We start from the raw sequence: 20,428 nt of genomic DNA on the forward strand, positions 1-20,428 counted from the left end.
AGAATTTTGAGTTGACCTCTGGTAAAACAGTATGTTTCATTTACCTGGAATGTCAGGGAGTAGGGGATGTTTAAATGGGCGCTCAACAATATGTAGAAGAATAAATGTCTGTTAGGTGTGTACAGTCACAGCAATGTGATTTTTGTCATGTGTGTATTGCTTTAACCCCTGAGCATCCTTGCCTGGCTTCTCTGGGTTCCAGTGTTCCATGATTGTGGTGGTTGCAGTTCAATTACTAATGTTACACCTTGGGATCATTCACTGGAAGCCTATACAGGAACACTGCACCCAAAATTACCAACACAAGATGCAGGACATATTAAGTGCAAGAGTTTTGCAACATTTAACACAGTTGAGGCTCCCAGAATGAGGAATAGCTGTAATAATCGGTGTTTGTGCACAGATGTCTCCAGGTTGTGCCTCATTTCAGATACGTTTCCCTAGATAAATGCTGCTTGCTTTTCAGTAAATGTGTCCTGGGAATATATCGGGTGGAGTCGTTTTTTGCTGCACAACCCACAATCCTCATCCAGTCACCCCACTACTGCAGCTGAATCAAGTGTCTGAAGAAACCCTTAATGAGGGATATAGTTTCGGAACAGGTGCATGTTTATGTTTTTAAGAGTACTGTAATGTTATATTCCTCCATCAGTCTCTTTTCCAGCATCTGAGGACCCCAACTTTAAGTTGGAAGATAGAACCAAGACTACATCCGGTTCTTAGGGTGACCTTTTCATGAATGTTTTTGTCTGTGGTCCAATTGAATGGACAGTGATTGCAGTAGATAAATTATCCTTTATAACTAGAAATATAGTCAGTGTCATTTTTTGGTGATTAGGAACGTTTGTGAAAATCTAGGACGCTCAAAATCAATTTGGCTGTTGCATTCTGAACTTGTTTAGTCATGGTTTCATGGAAGGCCTCGGTTCAGGGTGTTTTATGGCACTGATTGTTTTACACTGAATACATTTGCAGTTAAATGCATGCCACATACTGTGTCCACAGTGGCACAGATGCTATGTGCACTCATTTTTATTATGCTGGACTCCTCTGGAGAGTCATCTGAGACGTCACAGGCACACCACTATGTCTGCAAGGCAAGGAATCACTCAAATCACATGCAGCACACCATGTTATCTGCCAATGTACACCACTGTAGATAGAATGGACACAAAGAGAATTCTGCTTGTGTGGTTTCTTCCTCATCATCGAAGCCATTCACAACTTGAAATAAAACTGCCAGAAAACACTGCTTCAATTACACAACCACTAGCTTCCAAAAACAGTTGGCACATGATGCACAAATGCACTTCATTACTTAATCTAAATTCTTACTAGGTTTATGGCATGGCTCAGTCATGCTGGGATGACAATACAGCCTTAGCATGAATGCAAAGTCCCAGGAGCAGGAAATGTGTTCTACAAGGTTGTTTGTGTACACAACACCAGACCTTCTCCCAGGTAGTTCAGCTGCTCATGACTGTCTTCTCTCTTCGCTACCCCTTTAACCCAGGTCTATGACACCCTTCCACTGCCAAATCACCAGGAGCCACAGAAGGACATGTTCCTAATCTAAATTCATTATTAAGTGAGCCACTGAGATGCTCAAAAGGGGATTATTGGGCATCCATCAGGGAATCTACTAATCCAAGACGCCCCACTGGATGCTGAGGCCCAATGCAGGTCTGTCTCACACTGCACAACAGCATTCAACATGTGGCTGCCAATTCAACACAGAAACCACCAACATGGGTCCCAACGAGAGTGCAATTAGTAAAGGGAACTCTCTGGAATGCACTGCTTGTTGCCCCAAGATGCCATTCAAAGGTTGTGCCTGCTCCCATGACCCTTATAGTCAATGAGATCTTCACCCAACCCATTCACAGCAACTACCGTCAGCATAGGAATACGAGAGAGGTCAAGGTATGTTTTGGGGCTACAACATCACATATATCAGAGAAATGTCATAAATGAGTGTGGAATCTCCATACACTCCGGGCAATGGAGTTGCACCACAGTATGTAGCTACCCTGGATAGATTTCTTGACATGGGTCATTGTATTGTTGATGGACTACACCCAATTTGTGTAAACTCTTTCAATGTAATTTTCCTTTATTCAAGCTATGATTTTCAGCCCCATGTTCAATCCACATCATTCTTACAAATGTTACTTACCAGACTCAGGCCACAATAATTTTCTGAACAAGTTGCCCAAATTCCAATCATTCCTATAAGGAAGAATAACACACCGAAACCTATGACGAGAAGTGAGTACATTACACTCAAATGGTCATCTTTGAAAAGGTAGTCATCATGGTATTCATTGATGCCGTTTCTGTACATGGAATATCCTCCAAAGACAATGAACAAAAATGCAACAGCCTGAAATAAAAACAAGGAATGAATGTAATTAGTGTTTGGACAAGTGGAAATGACACACATCCATCTCTGTACATACAATTTAATTGTGCGTCCTGGCTGAAATGTTCATTACTTCTGAATTCCATGCCAGATTCACATCTATTATTCAGTGAGAAGTTATGTTCTCATCCTTGTTTGGGTGTAACCTACTTCCAGTACGTATTTGGCAGGAGATTGTGATCAAGACCCTATCCTCCCTGCAGGTGGCAACCGCTTTAAAGGTATGACCTATGACTCTATTCCACAGGCAAATCACCAGGAAACAGAAGTAGAAGACATTTATTGTCTTTAGATGCACTATGGAGTGAGACTTTGGGGTACTCACACGAAGATTCATGTAGCTGCAGAGGAGATGCTACTGGTAAGCCTCATGCTCTGCAACATGAATTTAACACATGGCTCCCAATCCTCCACAGCTCACTGATAACTGGTGCCAGTGCATCCTAAAGGATCGGCATCCCTACCAACCATACTGAGACATAATTTCCCTTGCCCAAGTACATATTGACAAAGGCAGGTCTTACCCATAATTCTATCCCCAGAATGCACAATGGGGGCTATTGTCTACATGACCTCAGGTGGTATGATCCCCAGAAGCCTGATCTAGAGGAAAACCTTGTGTGTTTCCTCAGACATGACCTGGAGACAAAGGGCATTGAGATGGGTCTGTCTTTGTTTTTTTCTCTGAGGGCAACATCCATCCTCCATCTTGCAAAAAATAAAAGATTTTCACAATTAAGTGTAATGTGATCCATATTTTGTCTGCATTAGCTCTGATATTCCAAATCATCGTTGCAAAAACAATCAAATGATGTTTGCAATCATCCACATTAAATAAATAGAAATAAACATGAAATTAAATGGGAACTTCAAGGACGAAGACAAAATGACTACAAAGATAGAGCCACACAGATAGCTGGGAATTTGCATCCTTAGCTATGTAATGTCATATGCAAGGTCACAAGCAGTGCACTGGGAGAATTGTGGCTGCATAAAGAACAATTCAACAAATTCTAGAAACGCACAAGCACTCCTTGATTTCTCCTTTCTAATATTAATATCATTGATGAGGTTCTTTTATTATTTCAAAGCTTAATGTGTACAATTTAGGACGAGCCTCATTGATCACTGGGCTCCTAATTGTGGTGAGTGCCTCACTCTGGGTGCACTACTCCATGCGTGTCATTCAGAAAACATCAACTTCTGAAATTCTCATAAACCTTGATATTAGTGATGCCTCATAAATTACCCATGAATAATCCCTGACAATTGCCTATGATATACTTTATTTGTATTCTTTCTTGTTACAAGGCATTCTTTTTGCTAATTCCAAATGAAGCTGTTTGCTTCAAACATGATACTTTGTTTCCCCATTAACCAATGCATTTCAGGCATACTAGATGCCATTCTCCAGGGTCAATTTTGTATTTTCCTAGAACAAAGAAAAACAATGCTGTATATTTATCAGCATTTTTCTGTTACATATACAGCTAAGATAGTCTGTACTTCTACACACACTGGACCTGTAACCATAACGTTTTAAAACTTCTTTATTTGTACCGTTTTCTAACAAAACAGACAACATAACACAACATGCATGCTCTAGACAGTTCGAGGCCAACTCTAGCACTCCATCCCCTGCAGTCTTAGTGATTTTCTGTAATACTTCATTCCACGTTTCCAAATCATCCATCTCTTTGTCAAGCTTTCTAATCATTCAGATCAATGTCTCTTCTGCTAAGGCCCACTCTATCATGTCTCATGTCCACAACGTTATATTATTAGGGTGTCGGCAACCTAGCCAACCTCTAGCAATGTGCTGTTTGGCTAATAATATTGCCAATTGTACGAACTTGCATTTTATTTTTTTTCTGTTGTGCTCAGTCAATGATGTCCAATGAGCAATTTTTAGGTTAAGAGAGCACCTGGATCCCCATTGCCCTACATATTTTCGGGCAAACCTTAGCCCAGAAGGCCATGACTCTAGAGCAATTCCGGCCCATGTGCAAAAAGGAAGCACTGTGTTCCCCATACAGTGGGCAAATCGCAGATTAGTGAGATAGATTTTACTCAGAGTTATTGGTGCAAAATATGTATGATGCAAAAAACTAAAGTGAATTAATTGGACCCTGGCATTTCCTGACAGTTTCTTGACTAATTCACTGCCACTAGCCACCGGCGATCCTTTGTCAGTGAGACCATGCAGGTCTAGCCTTACATGGAAGTTTGGGACTATCAAGCTTCGTGGCTTTGTACAGCAATGTGTTTAGATGCTGACCCTCACTGTAGCGACGAATACCATCCAAGATGGTCAATGTGAGTGGGGCCTGGGGAACCCTATCCAAATTTCCTGCTCTGTGCCGGCCAGCATAGCGTATTGGAGAAATTGTCTGGGGCCAACCGCAAAGGCCTCACATGCTTCCTGGAATGTGAGAAAAGTCTCTCCAGGATATAAATCACCAAGGATTCCTCTTGCCACACCACAATGGTCATGATGATGCCAATATGACAGAAGGGCTGTAAGTCCCATATGGTCAACTCTCTGGGGAAAGGTGCATGTGTGACCACCCTTATAACAACTCTCCCCAAAAAGAGATGTAGTATGGCTTACCAAATAGGGGTATGAGGAATCCAGACCACTGCCCCTCAAAAGCAGAACTGGCAGGGTTTCCACCCCATATGTTCGGTGCAGAAGACGTTCTTCCCAATTATCCTCCACAGACAACCACTTAGATGGTGCTGCATAAGAGCCGTGTGAGAATGTAGTTCCAAGTTATTGACCGGTTATTGGTCAATGAACAAGGCCTCCAGCACCACTCTGCGGCATCTCCCCTCCCACACAAATGATATCAAAATGCTGTTTAGTTTCTTAAAGATCGAGGTCTCTAGCAGGGATAGTGAATTCTGGAGATCATAAAAGAGGTGTGGTAGGAGGATCATCTTTGCAAAGGCGCTCCACCCTGATATGGATAGTGGAAGCACATTCCAAAACCGCACAGAGTAGATCAACCCCTCCAACACTCATCTCATATATTAGGAATTTTTTTTTTTTGGCACTCTGAGAGATGCCCAAGAAACAAAAGCTATTCAGCTCCCAAAGTAGACCCAGATGCGGAGGCTAGTTCTTCACGCAGCTCACCAATCTTCCCAGAAAAAACAATTAAGCTCTGGTAGTAGTTGACGTGAAGGTCGAAGTCCTCCCCAAATGTCTGCAGCGGGTGCATCAATCACGGAATATATCGGACAGAGACCCATCTATGGTGGTCCACACCAGCATGCAAGATGCGGTCCAACGTACTGTAGGTATTGTGTCTTAAGGAGTGGCATGAAAATTCCTTAGAAGTGGGGTTGAGGGCCTCCTGATATCTATGAGGTCCACACTGCATATCACAGCAGCCAGCGCTTCCGTCATTCCTGGTTTAGTGAGGTGTCTCTATAGTGTTCAGTCCATATCCCCATCTATGACACAGCTAAAGTCTCCCACCCAATATACAGTACCCCCAACATAGCCCATGACAAGTTCTTGCATAGTGTAATAAGAATCTTTATCATTAATGTTCAGGGCATAAGAATTAAGTATACAGAACTCCTGTCCATCCAGAATTTCATAGAGCAGGATCCGCCTACATGTAGCAAAGGCAAAATGCTACCCCAGGGCTATCCAAACGGGCCTCCCCTTTAACATGTGCAGAATAAGTGACTGAGTACAATTGATCCCTCCATTTTATCGCCAGTTTGAGGTACTCAGCATCTGCAGGATGAGTATTTTTAAAGCATGCCCCACCTGCCATGTTGCGATTTAGGATGCTAAGACTGACTCATTTCGTATCGTTATTAAGACCTGTGACATTCCATGTTAGTAGTCGATAGTTGCCTGCCATAGTGGTTTAAGGGTAAGTGCATGTACAGCCACAGCTTTGAGTGGGAGAATGGCACATGTGGCATCATTCCCCCACAAAGTCGGGGGCTACACAGCACCAGAAGCCGTTCAACACAACCAAAAGCACAGTAATGATAATATAACATAGTGCATTGTAGAACAGTAGAGAATTACCAATTACCCTCCCTGGATAAACACAGTAGAGAACAAACATAACCTCTTGTTTACCCATTCGTTCCTGGCTAAAACAGAAGCTCAGCACAGGTTCCCAACAATTGGTGAAATGCATGCTCAAGCAAATCTCCCCTTCCGTCGAGCTGCGCAAATGTGATGAAAATCAATAAAGACATGGATGGATAGCTCCCCCGTAACCTCAGAGGCCAAGAACAACCTCCAGGCGGAAGTAGGGAACCCCCATCCCTATATGCCTGACTCATTAAGACCCTTCCCTGTAAGGAGGATGACATACCTTCGCAACCAGCCTCTACATCATTCTAGTTAGAGGAGTACAAAATCGAGGCCACTCCGAGCACATCTCACACCTTCCAATCTTCAATCCCTTGAAACATTTTTGACATTATTGACATATATAGGCAATAGGCGGTCCACGTGGTAAGTGTATGTCCAATGAGTACGTTCTGAGCCTTTCCCTGGGTCTCCGAAGATGCCACCAACTAACTGCAGACCAGAGAGGTGGAATCAGCCGATTTCCCATCACCCGCCTGTGTCCCCGCTGATGTGTAGACACCATCCACCACTTGCTCCCTTACTGCAATGAAACTTTCCACAGAGGAAGAAAAATGATCCTGGCTCATGGTGCCATCTTCCTGGATCATCACTCAAGGTGTGCAATATGCAGGAGTTCTGGAACTGCCCCACACCCTGTGGGGATTTGGAACCTTTACTTGGGTCTCGGAGATGCCACCAATTAATTGGAGACCACAGAGGCAGAATACAACTCCGATTACATATCACCCGCCTGCGTCCCCGCTGACAAGTCAGGCCATACTGCACTTGTTCCCCTATTGCAGTAAGACACAGGAGGAGCACAACTTCTCCTGGTGCATGGTGCCATCTTCCTGGATCATCATTCATGGTGTGAAATGTGCAGGAGTCCTGGAAACCCATTGCAGGCAGCAGGCATTCCCCCTCTTGCCTTTCACCCTGTGGCTTCCCATAGGTGCACGTTCCTCTGCAGACTTTCGATTGGCATCTTCTACCAGAGTTCCACCCATGTCCAAACCTCTTATGGTCTATCAAAAAAAATTAGCTTTCCCATTGGCAACCACTCTTAGTCCTGCCGGGTAGAGGAGCATGTACTTTAACTGCATGGCCTTAAGTTTCTGCTTAACTTCTAGGAAAGATATCCTCTGCGTCTGCACCTTGTATATGTAGTCAGGGTTAAATAGAATTTTTTTGATTCTCATGTTGATGCAGCCCCGCCTCCCTGGTCACCTTCAGTATGCAGTCTGTCCTCATAATGAAAGGCACGGGCAATAATTGGCTCGAAGAGGGGCCCCAGCGGGCCGCAGCACCTGGGCCTCAGCGAAGCCGCTGCAGCATGCCACCCCCACAGCCACGCACTGCACCTCAGCCGATGCAGCCGCGCACCAGCAGGCCAAAAGCAGAGATCCTCTGCCCGGGTGCCCACTGCCAACACAATCTCACCCTCAAGGAACCCAGGTGAGTACAGTGCGCTAGCCAATGAGCTGCATTGGGCATTTCGGGGAAGAATTATACAGGATTTAGACAGGGTTGACAGAGTTCCTTAAGTACATGTCTCATTGGCCATCTTGCTGGCCACACCTCAGCCAAAACTTTACTTCAACTCAAGTTCATAGTTGTATTCAATGCTTTTTTCTAGTTTTGTTAGTATATACTTGAGCCTCCTATTAATCTTCACTGGCCATGACATTCAGGATGCCTTGAGTCTTCTAAGTGCATGCTATGGCCTTCATCATGACCAGTGTCCAGCCCTCCTACCCTCAGTACCTGCTGAAATGGCACTTGACCATCCCTAGATCGGAGGGAGTAGTCTCTGGTTCCACTCTGTGTCCAGCCAGCCCATCAACAGTACCAGCTAGGAATGAACTTTAGCTGTGACCAGATTTCTTTGGGTGCAGAGTGCTGCATTTAATTTGAAATTTTGGGAGTGCTCAGATGTGATCGAAGTCAGTGTAACCCACTCATCTATGGACTTATGGACTACAATTCCTTTATTTATAATATTCTTAACAATGACCAAGTACACCAAAAATGTCCTTGTGCCTAAGCTTACTCATGGCAACGACATCTGTAAATTATTATTAATACTGCATAGATTTCGTATTAAAATGATTAGTTTTAATAAATGTCAGTATAAGTAGCAGCATTTGTAATGATTTTATTTTAAATATATTTTTAAAAATGTATTTTCATGCAAGCTCAACGATAGGACTGCTAATTCGCAAATCTTAAACTGTGTCCTTCCTCATTTACTTTTTACTTGACTTGCATGATCTCTACTGGGTTTTGAGGTGTTGGGTTCTGGTTTACAGATCACCTACTGGCTGATAGATGCAGAAATGAGGAGCTTCCCTCAAACAATAAGGATCCCTCTGATTCCTGAACCAGAGCCAGAAGGGGGCTCAATGGAAAAAGCATGCCTCTGCCAATCAGGTCTAATATTTCATTCAAACTTTGTACCTCCAAGAAAAGGAGGTTGGCACATCCCTCGCTCAAATTTTGTTAATTCTCTTGCAGCTCCTTTTTAATCTCTGGTTGTAGAGCTCAGTATCTTAGCTGATAGTATTGAAGTCTATCAACATCTAATTTTAAACTGGTGTCCCACCTGCCAAGTGGCTCATTAGGCCTGTTTCCGAACAGATTTTGTACAGCGTATCCATTTGTCAGGAAGTGCCTACCAATGTGCACAGGTCATTTGTGGAGCTGTGCTGCTCTGAATCTCCTTAGTGCACGTCCTCAGGAGCAGAAGAGACTGATGAAGTTCACGGAGTGTAGGTGGTGCCTGGAAGGAGGCTCTGCATCTCAGTTAGATGTGCTTCACTAAACACATGAATGGAAACAATGCAAGGAGGACTATAGGCACTATGAAGCCACCGGTCTCTCTCAAGACCCACAAATAGTGGCAGCCACCTTGAAAGCTTAAAGTATAAATTCCTCGTCGTCCATACTGTCCTTGTTAGCTAGTTGTGCAGCAAGAACTTGGTAAGAAGTTTGGAATGCTCGTAATCTGTTGCTCTTGGAAGTCAATGAAAGCAATAAAAGACATAACTGGAGTGAGAGAAGTTTATGACACAGCACTCATGTAAAAGGAAGTTGAGTTTTCACTAGAACATTAGTTTAGCATCGTTTCACTAGGGATTGTGCACTTGTTAATTTTTTCACAAGGAGTCGTCCATAAGGAGTTCAAGCGTGACTTGCCCTTGTGTGTTTATACAAGCTGTCATCCTTTAGGATTATCAACTCTACATTGCACTGACATTATTTCTACAAGAGGAGTCTCATCTTGCAATGACTTTGGAATCTTTTTCTGTTTTGTATTAAGCTATAGCTTTGAATAAACATATGTTTGCTGGTTGTTTAAGCAAACTATAAGATATTCATGAATGACTTTCATATTACAGTCATCAACCAAATGCGTTGACCATAGTCAAAACCACTTGTTCATATAATCTTGAAGGTAGCTGAGCTCTCCTTAGCAAATAACATTTAACACTTAACAAGGTATTTCACAATTATTACATGTACTCTAATTGTGCTTCAGCTCTGGCAAACAACTGAGTTTCATTCCAGGATAAGGAGTTAAAAATACAGATACTCTCAGCAGGTATATCATATATAATGTCATACGTTAGGTGCAAATACCAATACCATAACAACACTATGGGGGTCATTCTGACCTCGGCGGTAAAAGGCGCTTACCGCCGGTGAGAAGACTGCCACAATACCGCCACGGCCGCGGTAAGCCGCCACGGTAATTTTGACCCGCAACTGGCAAACCTCCAAAAATCCGACCTCCACTGCAGTCCGCCACATCAGCGGCCAGTGGTAAACTGGAGATGTCCAAACCTCCACCGCCACGCCAACAGAAATACGCCCATACCATCACGACCCACAAATCCACGCGGCGGTCCTTCAAACGCGGTATACCATTGGCGGTACACACCGCCGCGGTCATAATACACACACCCTTACAAAACACAACCACATTGGACAATTTGAAATACACACACCTGAGACACATACACACACCACTCCCACACACCCAATACAATATAAAACACACACCCACATCACGCATAGACGCACAAAGCACCACACACCAACACACTCATCACCACATACACCACTCCACACCTCATCCACACCACCCCATGGCACCCCAAAGGCACCCACGGTTTTCGGACCAAGAACTCCGGGTCATGATGGAGGAAATTATAAGAGTTGAACCCCAGCTCTTCGGCTCACAGGTGCAGCACACCACTATAGCAAGGAAGGCGGAGCTATGGCAGCGGATCGTGGACAGGGTCAACGCGGTGGGACAGCATCCCAGAAATAGGGACGACATCCGCAAACGATGGAACGACCTACGGGGGAAGGTGCGATCGATGGTCTCAAGGCACAACATCGCGGTGCAGAAGACTGGCGCCGGACCCCCACCCACACCACCCGAATTCACAGCATGGGAGCAAGAGGTAGTAAACATCCTGCATCCTGACGGCCTCGCTGGAGTACCCGGAGGAATGGACTCTGGTAAGTCGAATCTCAAATACTTCATCCACCCCACCCCACCAGCATGCCAACCCACACCCCCACCCTCACCCCCAACCCCCCATCACACATCCTCCCTGAGAATGTCTCTCTAGCACAACCCACCCAACCAAACACCAACCCCTGCATGCCAGCACAAACTATGGACACCCATCACCTAAGCATGACCACTGCACATACCCATCCCCCCCCCCACAAACCACCCTCACAACACCTCCCCCAACGGAATGCCAGCACTGGGGGACAAGGGCACCCACACATTGCACGCGATGGCACATACAGAACCAATAACCATACTCTCATACCCCATGCAGGACCCGAACGCCAACACACCGGACAGGAGGGTCCAGAAATGTCCATCCCACCCCCGGAACAGGCCCCAAGTGATGACAGCAGCTCTGTCGACCTGGACCCTGATGACCAGCCCGGACCATCGGGGACCTCTGGGCAGTGGGTTCCCCACACACAGACACAGGCCACAGCAGATCCAACCCCCTCTGGGAACAACAGCACAGCTCCCACCCAGCGGGCCCATGCCTCTGTCTCTAGGACAGGTCAAGCAGCGGTGTGTCTGCCACTACAGGGCACCCAGGCTAACCCACCACCCCAACTACAACAGGGACCTGGGGGCAGTGGTAGTGGGCACACCGTCCAGGGGACAGAGGCCCGGGGAAACAGGGCAACTCGGAGGGCTGCTGTGCGACAGGGGGGGGAGGACAGGCCCAGCGAACCCACTCTCCAAGAGGCCCTCACCACCATCATGGGAGCATACCACCACTTCCAAGAGACGATGGCGACGGTACTGGCCAGGTTCACCGAGATCCAGGCACAGCAGGAGGAACGCTACATGGGGTTCAGAGACGAGCTTAGGAACATCGGGACCGCAATGGGGACCATCGTCCTGGCCCTCAACCGGATGGAAGACGCATTGCGGGACCATTCGGCACCACACAGGGCCCCTGTCACTAGCCAGGACCACGAACAGCCTACCACCTCCGGCGGCGCTAGTGGACATGAGGCCCCCACACAACGACAGGCCACCAGAACCCCACCTCCTGCTGCAGAACAACCACCCCGCAAGAGGAGCCTGAGATCCAAAAAAAAGACAGAGTAGGATGCCAAGACCCCCGCCAGCATCAGATACCCCCTGAAGTCATCCCACTGTCCCACATTGCCACCATGTCCAACCTTATACAGCCCCTGCCCCATCGTTCCACAGGCATATGGACAATGCACCTGTCAGACTGAGAACTGGACTCTTCCATGGACATTACTCCACCCCCACCCATCACTGTTTTAATGTCATGTACCAATACCTATGCACTAAAAATAAATCACTTATTGTACAGAAATAAGTTTGGAGTCATGCTGTATTCTCAACAAATGTAATACACATTACAGTTCAATATATGTTATGTCAATTAGTGATGACAACATACCAATTGCAATACGCTGTAGTTCATGGGCAAACCAAGCAGAAGTCAGGCTCTGAGTCATACAGCACTGAGAAGGGAAGGGAAAATCTAAAATTAGTAAAAAAGAGCTGGGGGGAAATACAGAAAATAGAGATGCAGGAGGCTCTAAGTAAATGTGAAATGGCGTGGGTGAATCTTACCTGTGGGCTACTGAAAATACTGTTGTATGACATTTTCCCTGTTGTCTGTTTCCTCCCCGTCGTCTACCTCCTCTTCACTCTCCACAGGCTCCACAGCTGCCACAACGCCACCATCTGGACCATCCTCCTGCAGGAAAGGCACCTGGCGTCGCAAAGCCAGGTTGTGCAGCATACAGCAGGCCACGATGATATGGCACACCTTCTTTGGTGAGTACATTAGGGATCCACCTGTCATATGGAGGCACCTAAACCTGGACTTCAGGAGCCCAAAGGTTCGCTCGATCACCCTCCTAGTACGCCCATGTGCCTCATTATACCGTTCCTCTGCCCTTGTCCTGGGATTCCTCACTGGGGTCAGTAGCCACAGCAGGTTTGGGTAACCAGAGTCACCTATTAGCCACACACGCTGTCTCTGTAGCTGTTCCATCACATAGGAGATGCTGCTATTACGCATTACATACGCGTCATGCACTGACCCAGGGAACATGGCATTTACATGGGAGATGTACTGGTCAGCCAAACAGACCACCTGGACATTCATAGAATGGTAATTCTTCCTGTTTCTGTACACCTGCTCATCGTCATTTGGGGGTACTAAAGCCACATGGGTCCCATCAATGGCACCAATGATGTTGGGGATATGTCCAAGGGCATAGAAATCACCCTTCACTGTAGCCAAATCACCCTCCTCTGGGAAAATGATGTAGCTCCTCATGAGTTTCATCAGGGCAGACAACACTCTGGTCAAAATCTTTGAAAACATAGGCTGAGACATTCCAGATGACATGGCCACTGTTGTCTGGAATGACCCACTTGCCAAAAAATGGAGGACTGACAGAACCTGCACTAGAGGGGGAATTCCTGTGGGTTGGCGGATGGGGGACATCAGGGCTGGCTCCAGCTGGCCACACAGTTCATGGATAGTGGCACGGTCAAGTCGGTATCGGAGTATAATGTGGCGTTCTTCCATTGTCGATAGGTCAACCAGCGGTCGGTACACGCGAGGATTCATCCTTCTCCTCGCAAGTCCCAGCGGACGGTGCCTAGGAAGGACAACATGGAGCACAGAGTCAATCTACTCACAGGTACGTTCACCACAGCTTGCACAGTACACGAAAATGTAAGGATTGCTATGCTTGTATGTGTGGCAATGCATGGCCTAGGCCTGTGTGACGCAGTTGAAATTAAGCCATGTGGGCCCTTGAAATGGCGGCTGCCTGACCTGTGAAGTGGGACAATGGGATGTGAGGTCAAAGCGCTGGCGTGGCACACCGTGGCGGTAGGCGGCCGAAGACCGCTGTGCGAAGCCGCATTGGTTAACAATGATCCCTATGGTTTTCAGGAGCCAATGGCGATGTGCGCCGGCGGTCGCGGTACGCACCGCCGCGGCACGCACCGCCGCGGCACGCACCGCCGCGGGCGTGACCGCCATTTTCGAACTGATTAATCACTCGAGACCTGATCATCCACAGGAGAGGACCTATACTGCAAGTGCTGCTGTGACCTCGGTCTGGAAGTGACAATGGCTGCTGCGACTGGGGAAAGGGCCCCTGCCTTCACGTCTGAAGAGTTGGAGAAACTTGTGGATGGGGTCCTCCCCCAGTATGCGCTACTCTACGGTCCTCCAGACCAACAGGTAAGTGCACTGAGTGCACTTTGAATGGGTTATGCCTGTGTGGAGTGGGGTGGATGTAAGTTGGTGGGGTGGGGAGAAAATGAGGAGTGCAACGCAAGACAGATGAGAGAATGTGCCACATGGCAAGGCTGGGGAGGGGGGGGCATTCACATCTAACATGCAGAAAAATAACGTTTCTTCTTTCCCACCCTGTACATGTCAAACAGGTCAGCGCCCACCAGAAAATCGATATTTGGCGTGCCATCGCCAAGGAAGTCCGGGCCCTGGGGGTCTACACCAGACGGGGCACCCACTGCTGCAAGAGGTGGGAGGACATCCGCCGCGGAACCAGGAAGACCGCCGAGTCACTGCTGGGGATGGCCTCCCGACCTAGGAGGGGTGCCAGTCGTACCCTGACCCCCCTGATGTCCCGGATCCTGGCGGTTGCCTACCCTGATTTGGATGGGCGCTTGAGGACATCACAGCAGACACCAGGGGGTGAGTATCTGCACATTCTGCTATGTTTACGCGCAGTTGAGGCGTCTGGGTGGGGGAGGAGGGCTGTGGGTGACATTAGGCCAGGGCGCTTTCTGTAGTGTAGTCCCCTCCCTTAGACATGGCCCTGTGCCCCCGCCCCCCACCTCTGTAGGGTGCCAAGTACAGCTATCCATGGTCCTGCATCACCCATGTGCGCGTTTGTTGTCCCTAGACCTGTTGTCCTAGTCAGAAGTACTGAGTAGTGTACCCCAATTGCGCGGCTTAGTGCATGAGGCTCCTGTGTCTGTCCTCTCCGCCAACGGTGTTGACAAGGCATGCACTCAACCTGTTTTTATTTCTCCCCCCACCCTTTTTCTACAAAATCTTGTACATGTGTGCATTAGCATCATCAGGCGGAGGAGATTTGGCATCGGAGCACGAGGGAGCTGCAAGTCACAAGGCCCCGGTGGGCACTGGAACAGACACCGAGGGCACCAGTGATCCGGAGGGCGAGGGGAGCACCACAACGGGGACCGGTGAAGACAACAGCGACACGGACACGTCCTCGGTTGGGAGCTCCCTAGCGGTGGCGGCAACATCCGGGCCCCCCGCCTCTACAGGTACAGCCGCCACCAGGCGCACCAGCACCGCCCTCCCAGCAGCCCCTCAGCCTACGCTCCGTGCCCGCTCGCCCAGGAAGGCGGGCGTCTCCTTCGGCCCAGGCACCTCAGCCCCTGCCCCTGTTACCCCTGCTGCCCTCAGTGAGGAGATCATTGACCTCATTCAGACGCTCATTGTTGGGCAGACTACCCTTTTGAATGCCATTCAGGGGGTGGAAAGGGAGGTGCATCGGAGCAATGCCTACCTGGAGGGCATTCATTTGGGTCAGGCTGCCCATCAACGAGCGTTCAATTCTCTGGCCTCAGCACTGACGGCAGCCATTGTCCCTGTCTCCAGTCTCCCTCTTCTAACTGCCTCCACCCTTTCTCTGTCTCCTGTTCCTCAGCCTATCCCATCCACACCATCAGACCAGCCTGCACACATCTCAACACCCAAAAGCAGCTCATCCAGACACAAGCACCCCAGATCCCACAAACACTCACCCAAGCAACACCCAGATGCAGACATTCCAACAGTCACTACCTCCTCTGTGTCCCCCTCCTCCTCGTCTCCCTCCTCCCTCCCTGTGACGTCTACACTCACACCTGCATGCACACCACCATCAGCCAGTGCTTCCATCACCAGCACACCCTCCACTACAGTCCGCACACCTGCAGTCACCACCCCCACTGCCATTTACACGTCCCCTGTGTCCTCTCCCACTGTGTCTGTCACCCCCTCTTCCAAGACACATAAACGCAGGCAGACACCCACCCAACAGCCAACCACCTCACGACAGCCTACGTCTCAGTCACCTGCACCCAAGGACAGCACACCTGACTCTCCTACAACCACATCCTCTTCCTCCACTTCCATCACCACTACTCCTACCCTTTACCTTGGTCCAAAGAAATATTACCTCTCTAATCTTAACCTCTTTCCCTCCCCTGACCCACCCCCTCCATCTGCTAAGAGTCCCAAGAGCACCGCAGCCACCACCAGCCCAGCTTCGAAGGTGAAAGTGGTGCATGGGTTATGGAGTCCACCCTTTGGCGGCAGTGACACTTCAGTCAGCAGCAAGGGGACAGCCAGCCCCACCCCAGGCAAGAGGACCCGGAAAGTGAAGGGCCGCCGTGAGAGGACTGACACGGCTGCCCCCAAGGAGCTAGCTACAGCCACTTCACCTGCCACAACAGCCAGGGGAGGAAAGGGCCCGAGAGCCCCATCTAAGGAGCGAAAGGGCAGCAGGGCAGAGAGGCCAGCCAGCAGGAGCGCGGAGCAGGAGGGCCCCACAAGCCCCATCCCAGCTGCAAGGGACGACACCAAAGGGCCCAGGACTCCGTCCCCGAAGGGGCCTGACACTGCACGTTCGGAGGGCGAGTGAGCAGGGTGTCCAGGCCAGGTCTGACTCCCTAGACTTACTGGAAGAGCACCGCTGAACAGGGCCCCGCCGTGCAGAAGAGCACCGCTGAACAGGGCCCAGCCGTGAAGACAGGCACCGCTGAACAGGGCCCTGCCGTGCAGAAGAGCACCGCTGAACAGGGCCCCGCCGTGCAGAAGAGCACCGCTGAACAGGGCCCCGCCGTGCAGAAGAGCACCGCTGAACAGGGCCCCGCCGTGCAGAAGAGCACCGCTGAACAGGGCCCCGCCGTGAAGACAGGCACCGCTGAACAGGGCCCCGCCGTGCAGAAGAGCACCGCTGAACAGGGCCCCGCCGTGAAGACAGCACCGCTGAACAGGGCCCCGCCGTGCAGAAGAGCACCGCTGAACAGGGCCCCGCCGTGCAGAAGAGCACCGCTGAACAGGGCCCCGCCGTGAAGACAGGCACCGCTGAACAGGGCCCCGCCGTGCAGAAGAGCACCGCTGAACAGGGCCCCGCCGGGCAGAAGAGCACCGCTGAACAGGGCCCCGCCGTGCAGAAGAGCACCACTGAACAGGGCCGTGCTCCGCTGGGCACCGCCGTCTCAAGCACCGCTCCGCTGGGCCCTTCCTCTCAAGCACCGCTCTGCTGGGCACCGCCGTCTCAAGCACCGCTCCGCTGGGCCCTTCCTCTCAAGCACCGCTCCGCTGGGCCCTTCCTCTCAAGCACCGCTCTGCTGGGCACCGCCGTCTCAAGCACCGCTCCGCTGGGCCCTTCCTGTCAAGCACTGTTCACGGTTCACTGTGCCCACCATGCATCCTCCTTGTCCAGTGGAGACATTTATCAACCTGATGGACTGTGGCTTTGCACTCCCCAGGATGGTACAGTGGGCAAGCCACCCACTGTAGAGACTTTGAGAGACTGTGGCTTTGCACTCCCCAGGATGGTCCTGTGGGCATGGTGGGCCCTTTGTGGATCTGGCGTCGTGGACTCATGTGGCTGTGGTGCCCCCCCCTTCCCTTCCCCCTGAGGTGCCTGTAGTTTTGTCACCAGATGCCCCTGCAGTGTTCTCTCCAAAGGACTCAGGTCTCCTGTGTGGGCTTTGCCCTTGTGTCGATACACTTTGGCCCACGGACATATAAAAATTCGTAAGATGTGCAGGACTAATTGCTTCGGTTATCCACTGCTGTGTATATAGTTTTTTGAAATGTAAATATTTTTGATGGTTGACCAATACTTATCAGGGGCTATTTTGTACATAAATTGTTATTCCAAATTTGAATATGTCATTGCATTTTTTACGGGTGTTTGGGTGGTGTCACTGTGACTTGTTGCTCTGCATTGGTGTGTACATATTGGGGGGGGGTCACATATGTGTGTGCCCATAACCTTTCGTCCTCCCCCCTCCCGTGTGTCGTAGGTGCAGTACTCACCGTTCGTACTCGTGGTAGATGAGCAGGTAGACGAGAGCAGGTAGGATGTTCAATTCGGGTTCCATGCTGTCCTCCTTCCTCGTGGAGTGCGTATAGGTGAGCGTTTTCCCGTTCGTAGTCTGTTTCCGCCGTGTTTTTATCGGCGGTGCTCCCGCCCCGAAAAAGGTGGCGGATTGGTGGGTCGTGATGGGGTGGGCGGTACATTGTCTGCCGCCTGCCTGTTGGCGGTGACCGCCGCGCTGTTTGTTTGTATCGCCGTGGCGGTCGGAGTGTTAATGTGGCGGTCTCTGTTGGCGGTTCCCGCCAGGGTCAGAATTCCATTTTTTGGACCGCCAGCCTGTTGGCGGGTTGGCCGCCGCTTTAACACCGACCGCCAGGGTTAGAATCACCCCCTATAACTCTTGTATTTTAGATATAATGATCCTACAGTTCCGATTAAGCCAGACAGTGACACCAGGCAATGTGAGGCTATTCAGTGTCTCTGTTTCTCCCTCCTTTCCCTGGATCTATTTCTAACCTATACATTGTTTGTGTACAGTTGGCAGTAGGTTTGGAAAAGTGTGAAAGAACACATCATTCATGCTGGATTGCAGGGTGAGTGCATCTTTGCACCATTTACCTTGTCAAAAAGTTTAGATCTGGGCGTGCCCAGGTGAACCTCAGCCTCTGCGCCACCTCAGCCCTTTCGCCCACTGACATATTTATATCTAACAATACTGACTGAGCTGTATTAACTTTAACTCCTATACTTAATAAAAATATCAATTTAGTCACTAAAGACAACATGGATTGGGATGCTTCTCTCAATGTCCTAGGATGCCATCTGCAAAAAAAAGGGTATTTTTCACACCTCACCCCATAAATGCAACACTCACTACTTTTTTCTTGGTCCTTTTTTTGATCACCTGAGGTTCTGCCAGCTGGGTCAAAAGGAGAAGGGAAAATGAACATTCTGCTTCATTCCTAGTCTCATCTGAATCTGTGAGACAGTGATTCACCAGGATGTTAGCCATCAGCCTCACACGTTTTACCCCAGGCCTATATTTGAAAGTACCTTAAGCAGGTACACTAATCTATGTGATGCAACACCTATCTGGTGCTGCTCCTGGCATACCAGAAGAATACTGTCTAACCTAGATGTCAATATTTTCATTAATATTTTGGAATCTAAAATGATGACAGTAATAAGCCTGTTGAATGAGCAACATTCTCAGTCCCCTGGTTTGGGAAAAAACATAATAGCCACTTATATACTGGGTCTGATAGACCTTGTTTCAAAAACAGCTTTTATAATAATTCCACTGAGGTCTCCATTATCATTTTACAGATTTGCTCAGTATGCATATCAGAATTGGGAGTTTGATTACTTTTCAATAATTCAATGGCTTGCCAAGCTTAAATTTAAGCGGCCCTAGGTATAATCTCTAAATTAACATAATCTCATACTAGTGCATAACTTGCTCCTTGCCATCTAGTTCTTTGCCTTCATACAACTGTTGAAATATCTCCTGTGTCCTCTCCTCTGAGCTTTGTGGTATTCCTACCTGATCATTAATCACTCTTGTATGTGAGCTGAATGGCTTTGATTTCAAATGACAGAAGTGCTCTTTCTGCCTTGTTGCTTAGAAATATGTTTAATGTTGACCTTACACCTTCATTCTTTCAATAGCTGTTATTAATCTCTGAGCTTTATGTCTGTTTTCGAGCTCCCTCAGCTCTTTTTCTAGTTTTTTTTTGCACAATGAGTCTTATCCTCTTCATCTCTGTTAAGATTACTATGGCCTGTCCCTGTACCATAGACTTAGTTCAGAGCGTAAATCAATGTTAACGTGACTGAGCAACCACCCATTATGGCCTTTAGAATACAATTTCAGCTATTTTTGTCTTTATTGATACTCTACCATTCCATCAGCAATAGTGCCAAAGCCTCCCTTATGAGAGGTGAAGAAATGCACAGGTAGTTTCTTAGATCTCATTCAACCTTGATCTTTACTAAGCAAGTGCGTCTCCTGTATAAAATTTATGTTGCAGCCCAGCCCCAGTAGCATCCCCAGAATCTGCACTCTGAGGGTGTCTAGTCACTCCATGTTAAGTGAGACTATTCACACCATATTCTTGCACCCATCTGGGGATTATCAATGCCCTTTTTGACTTCACATTCCATGTGAAGTCAAACATCTTTGTAATTCCATGTCCACCATTTCCCTGCTGTTGTAATGCAACGTTGTATGGCTAACATTATGATGTATATGG

At 48.5% G+C, this 20,428-nt stretch overlaps 1 protein-coding gene across 1 annotated transcript in view; it reads right to left on the bottom strand.

Annotated features, from left to right (window-relative positions):
* Positions 1-20,428, bottom strand: part of LOC138277681 (tetraspanin-36-like) — a 133,136-nt gene that overhangs the window by 94,031 nt on the left and 18,677 nt on the right. Inside the window, exon 2 of the mRNA XM_069219232.1 lies at positions 2,177-2,383. Coding sequence (XP_069075333.1) covers positions 2,177-2,383 — 207 coding nt within the window. The remainder of the gene's footprint in view (positions 1-2,176; positions 2,384-20,428) is intronic.

This window comes from Pleurodeles waltl, chromosome 1_1 (assembly GCF_031143425.1).
Source record: "Pleurodeles waltl isolate 20211129_DDA chromosome 1_1, aPleWal1.hap1.20221129, whole genome shotgun sequence".
Taxonomy (NCBI): Eukaryota; Metazoa; Chordata; class Amphibia; order Caudata; family Salamandridae; genus Pleurodeles; species Pleurodeles waltl.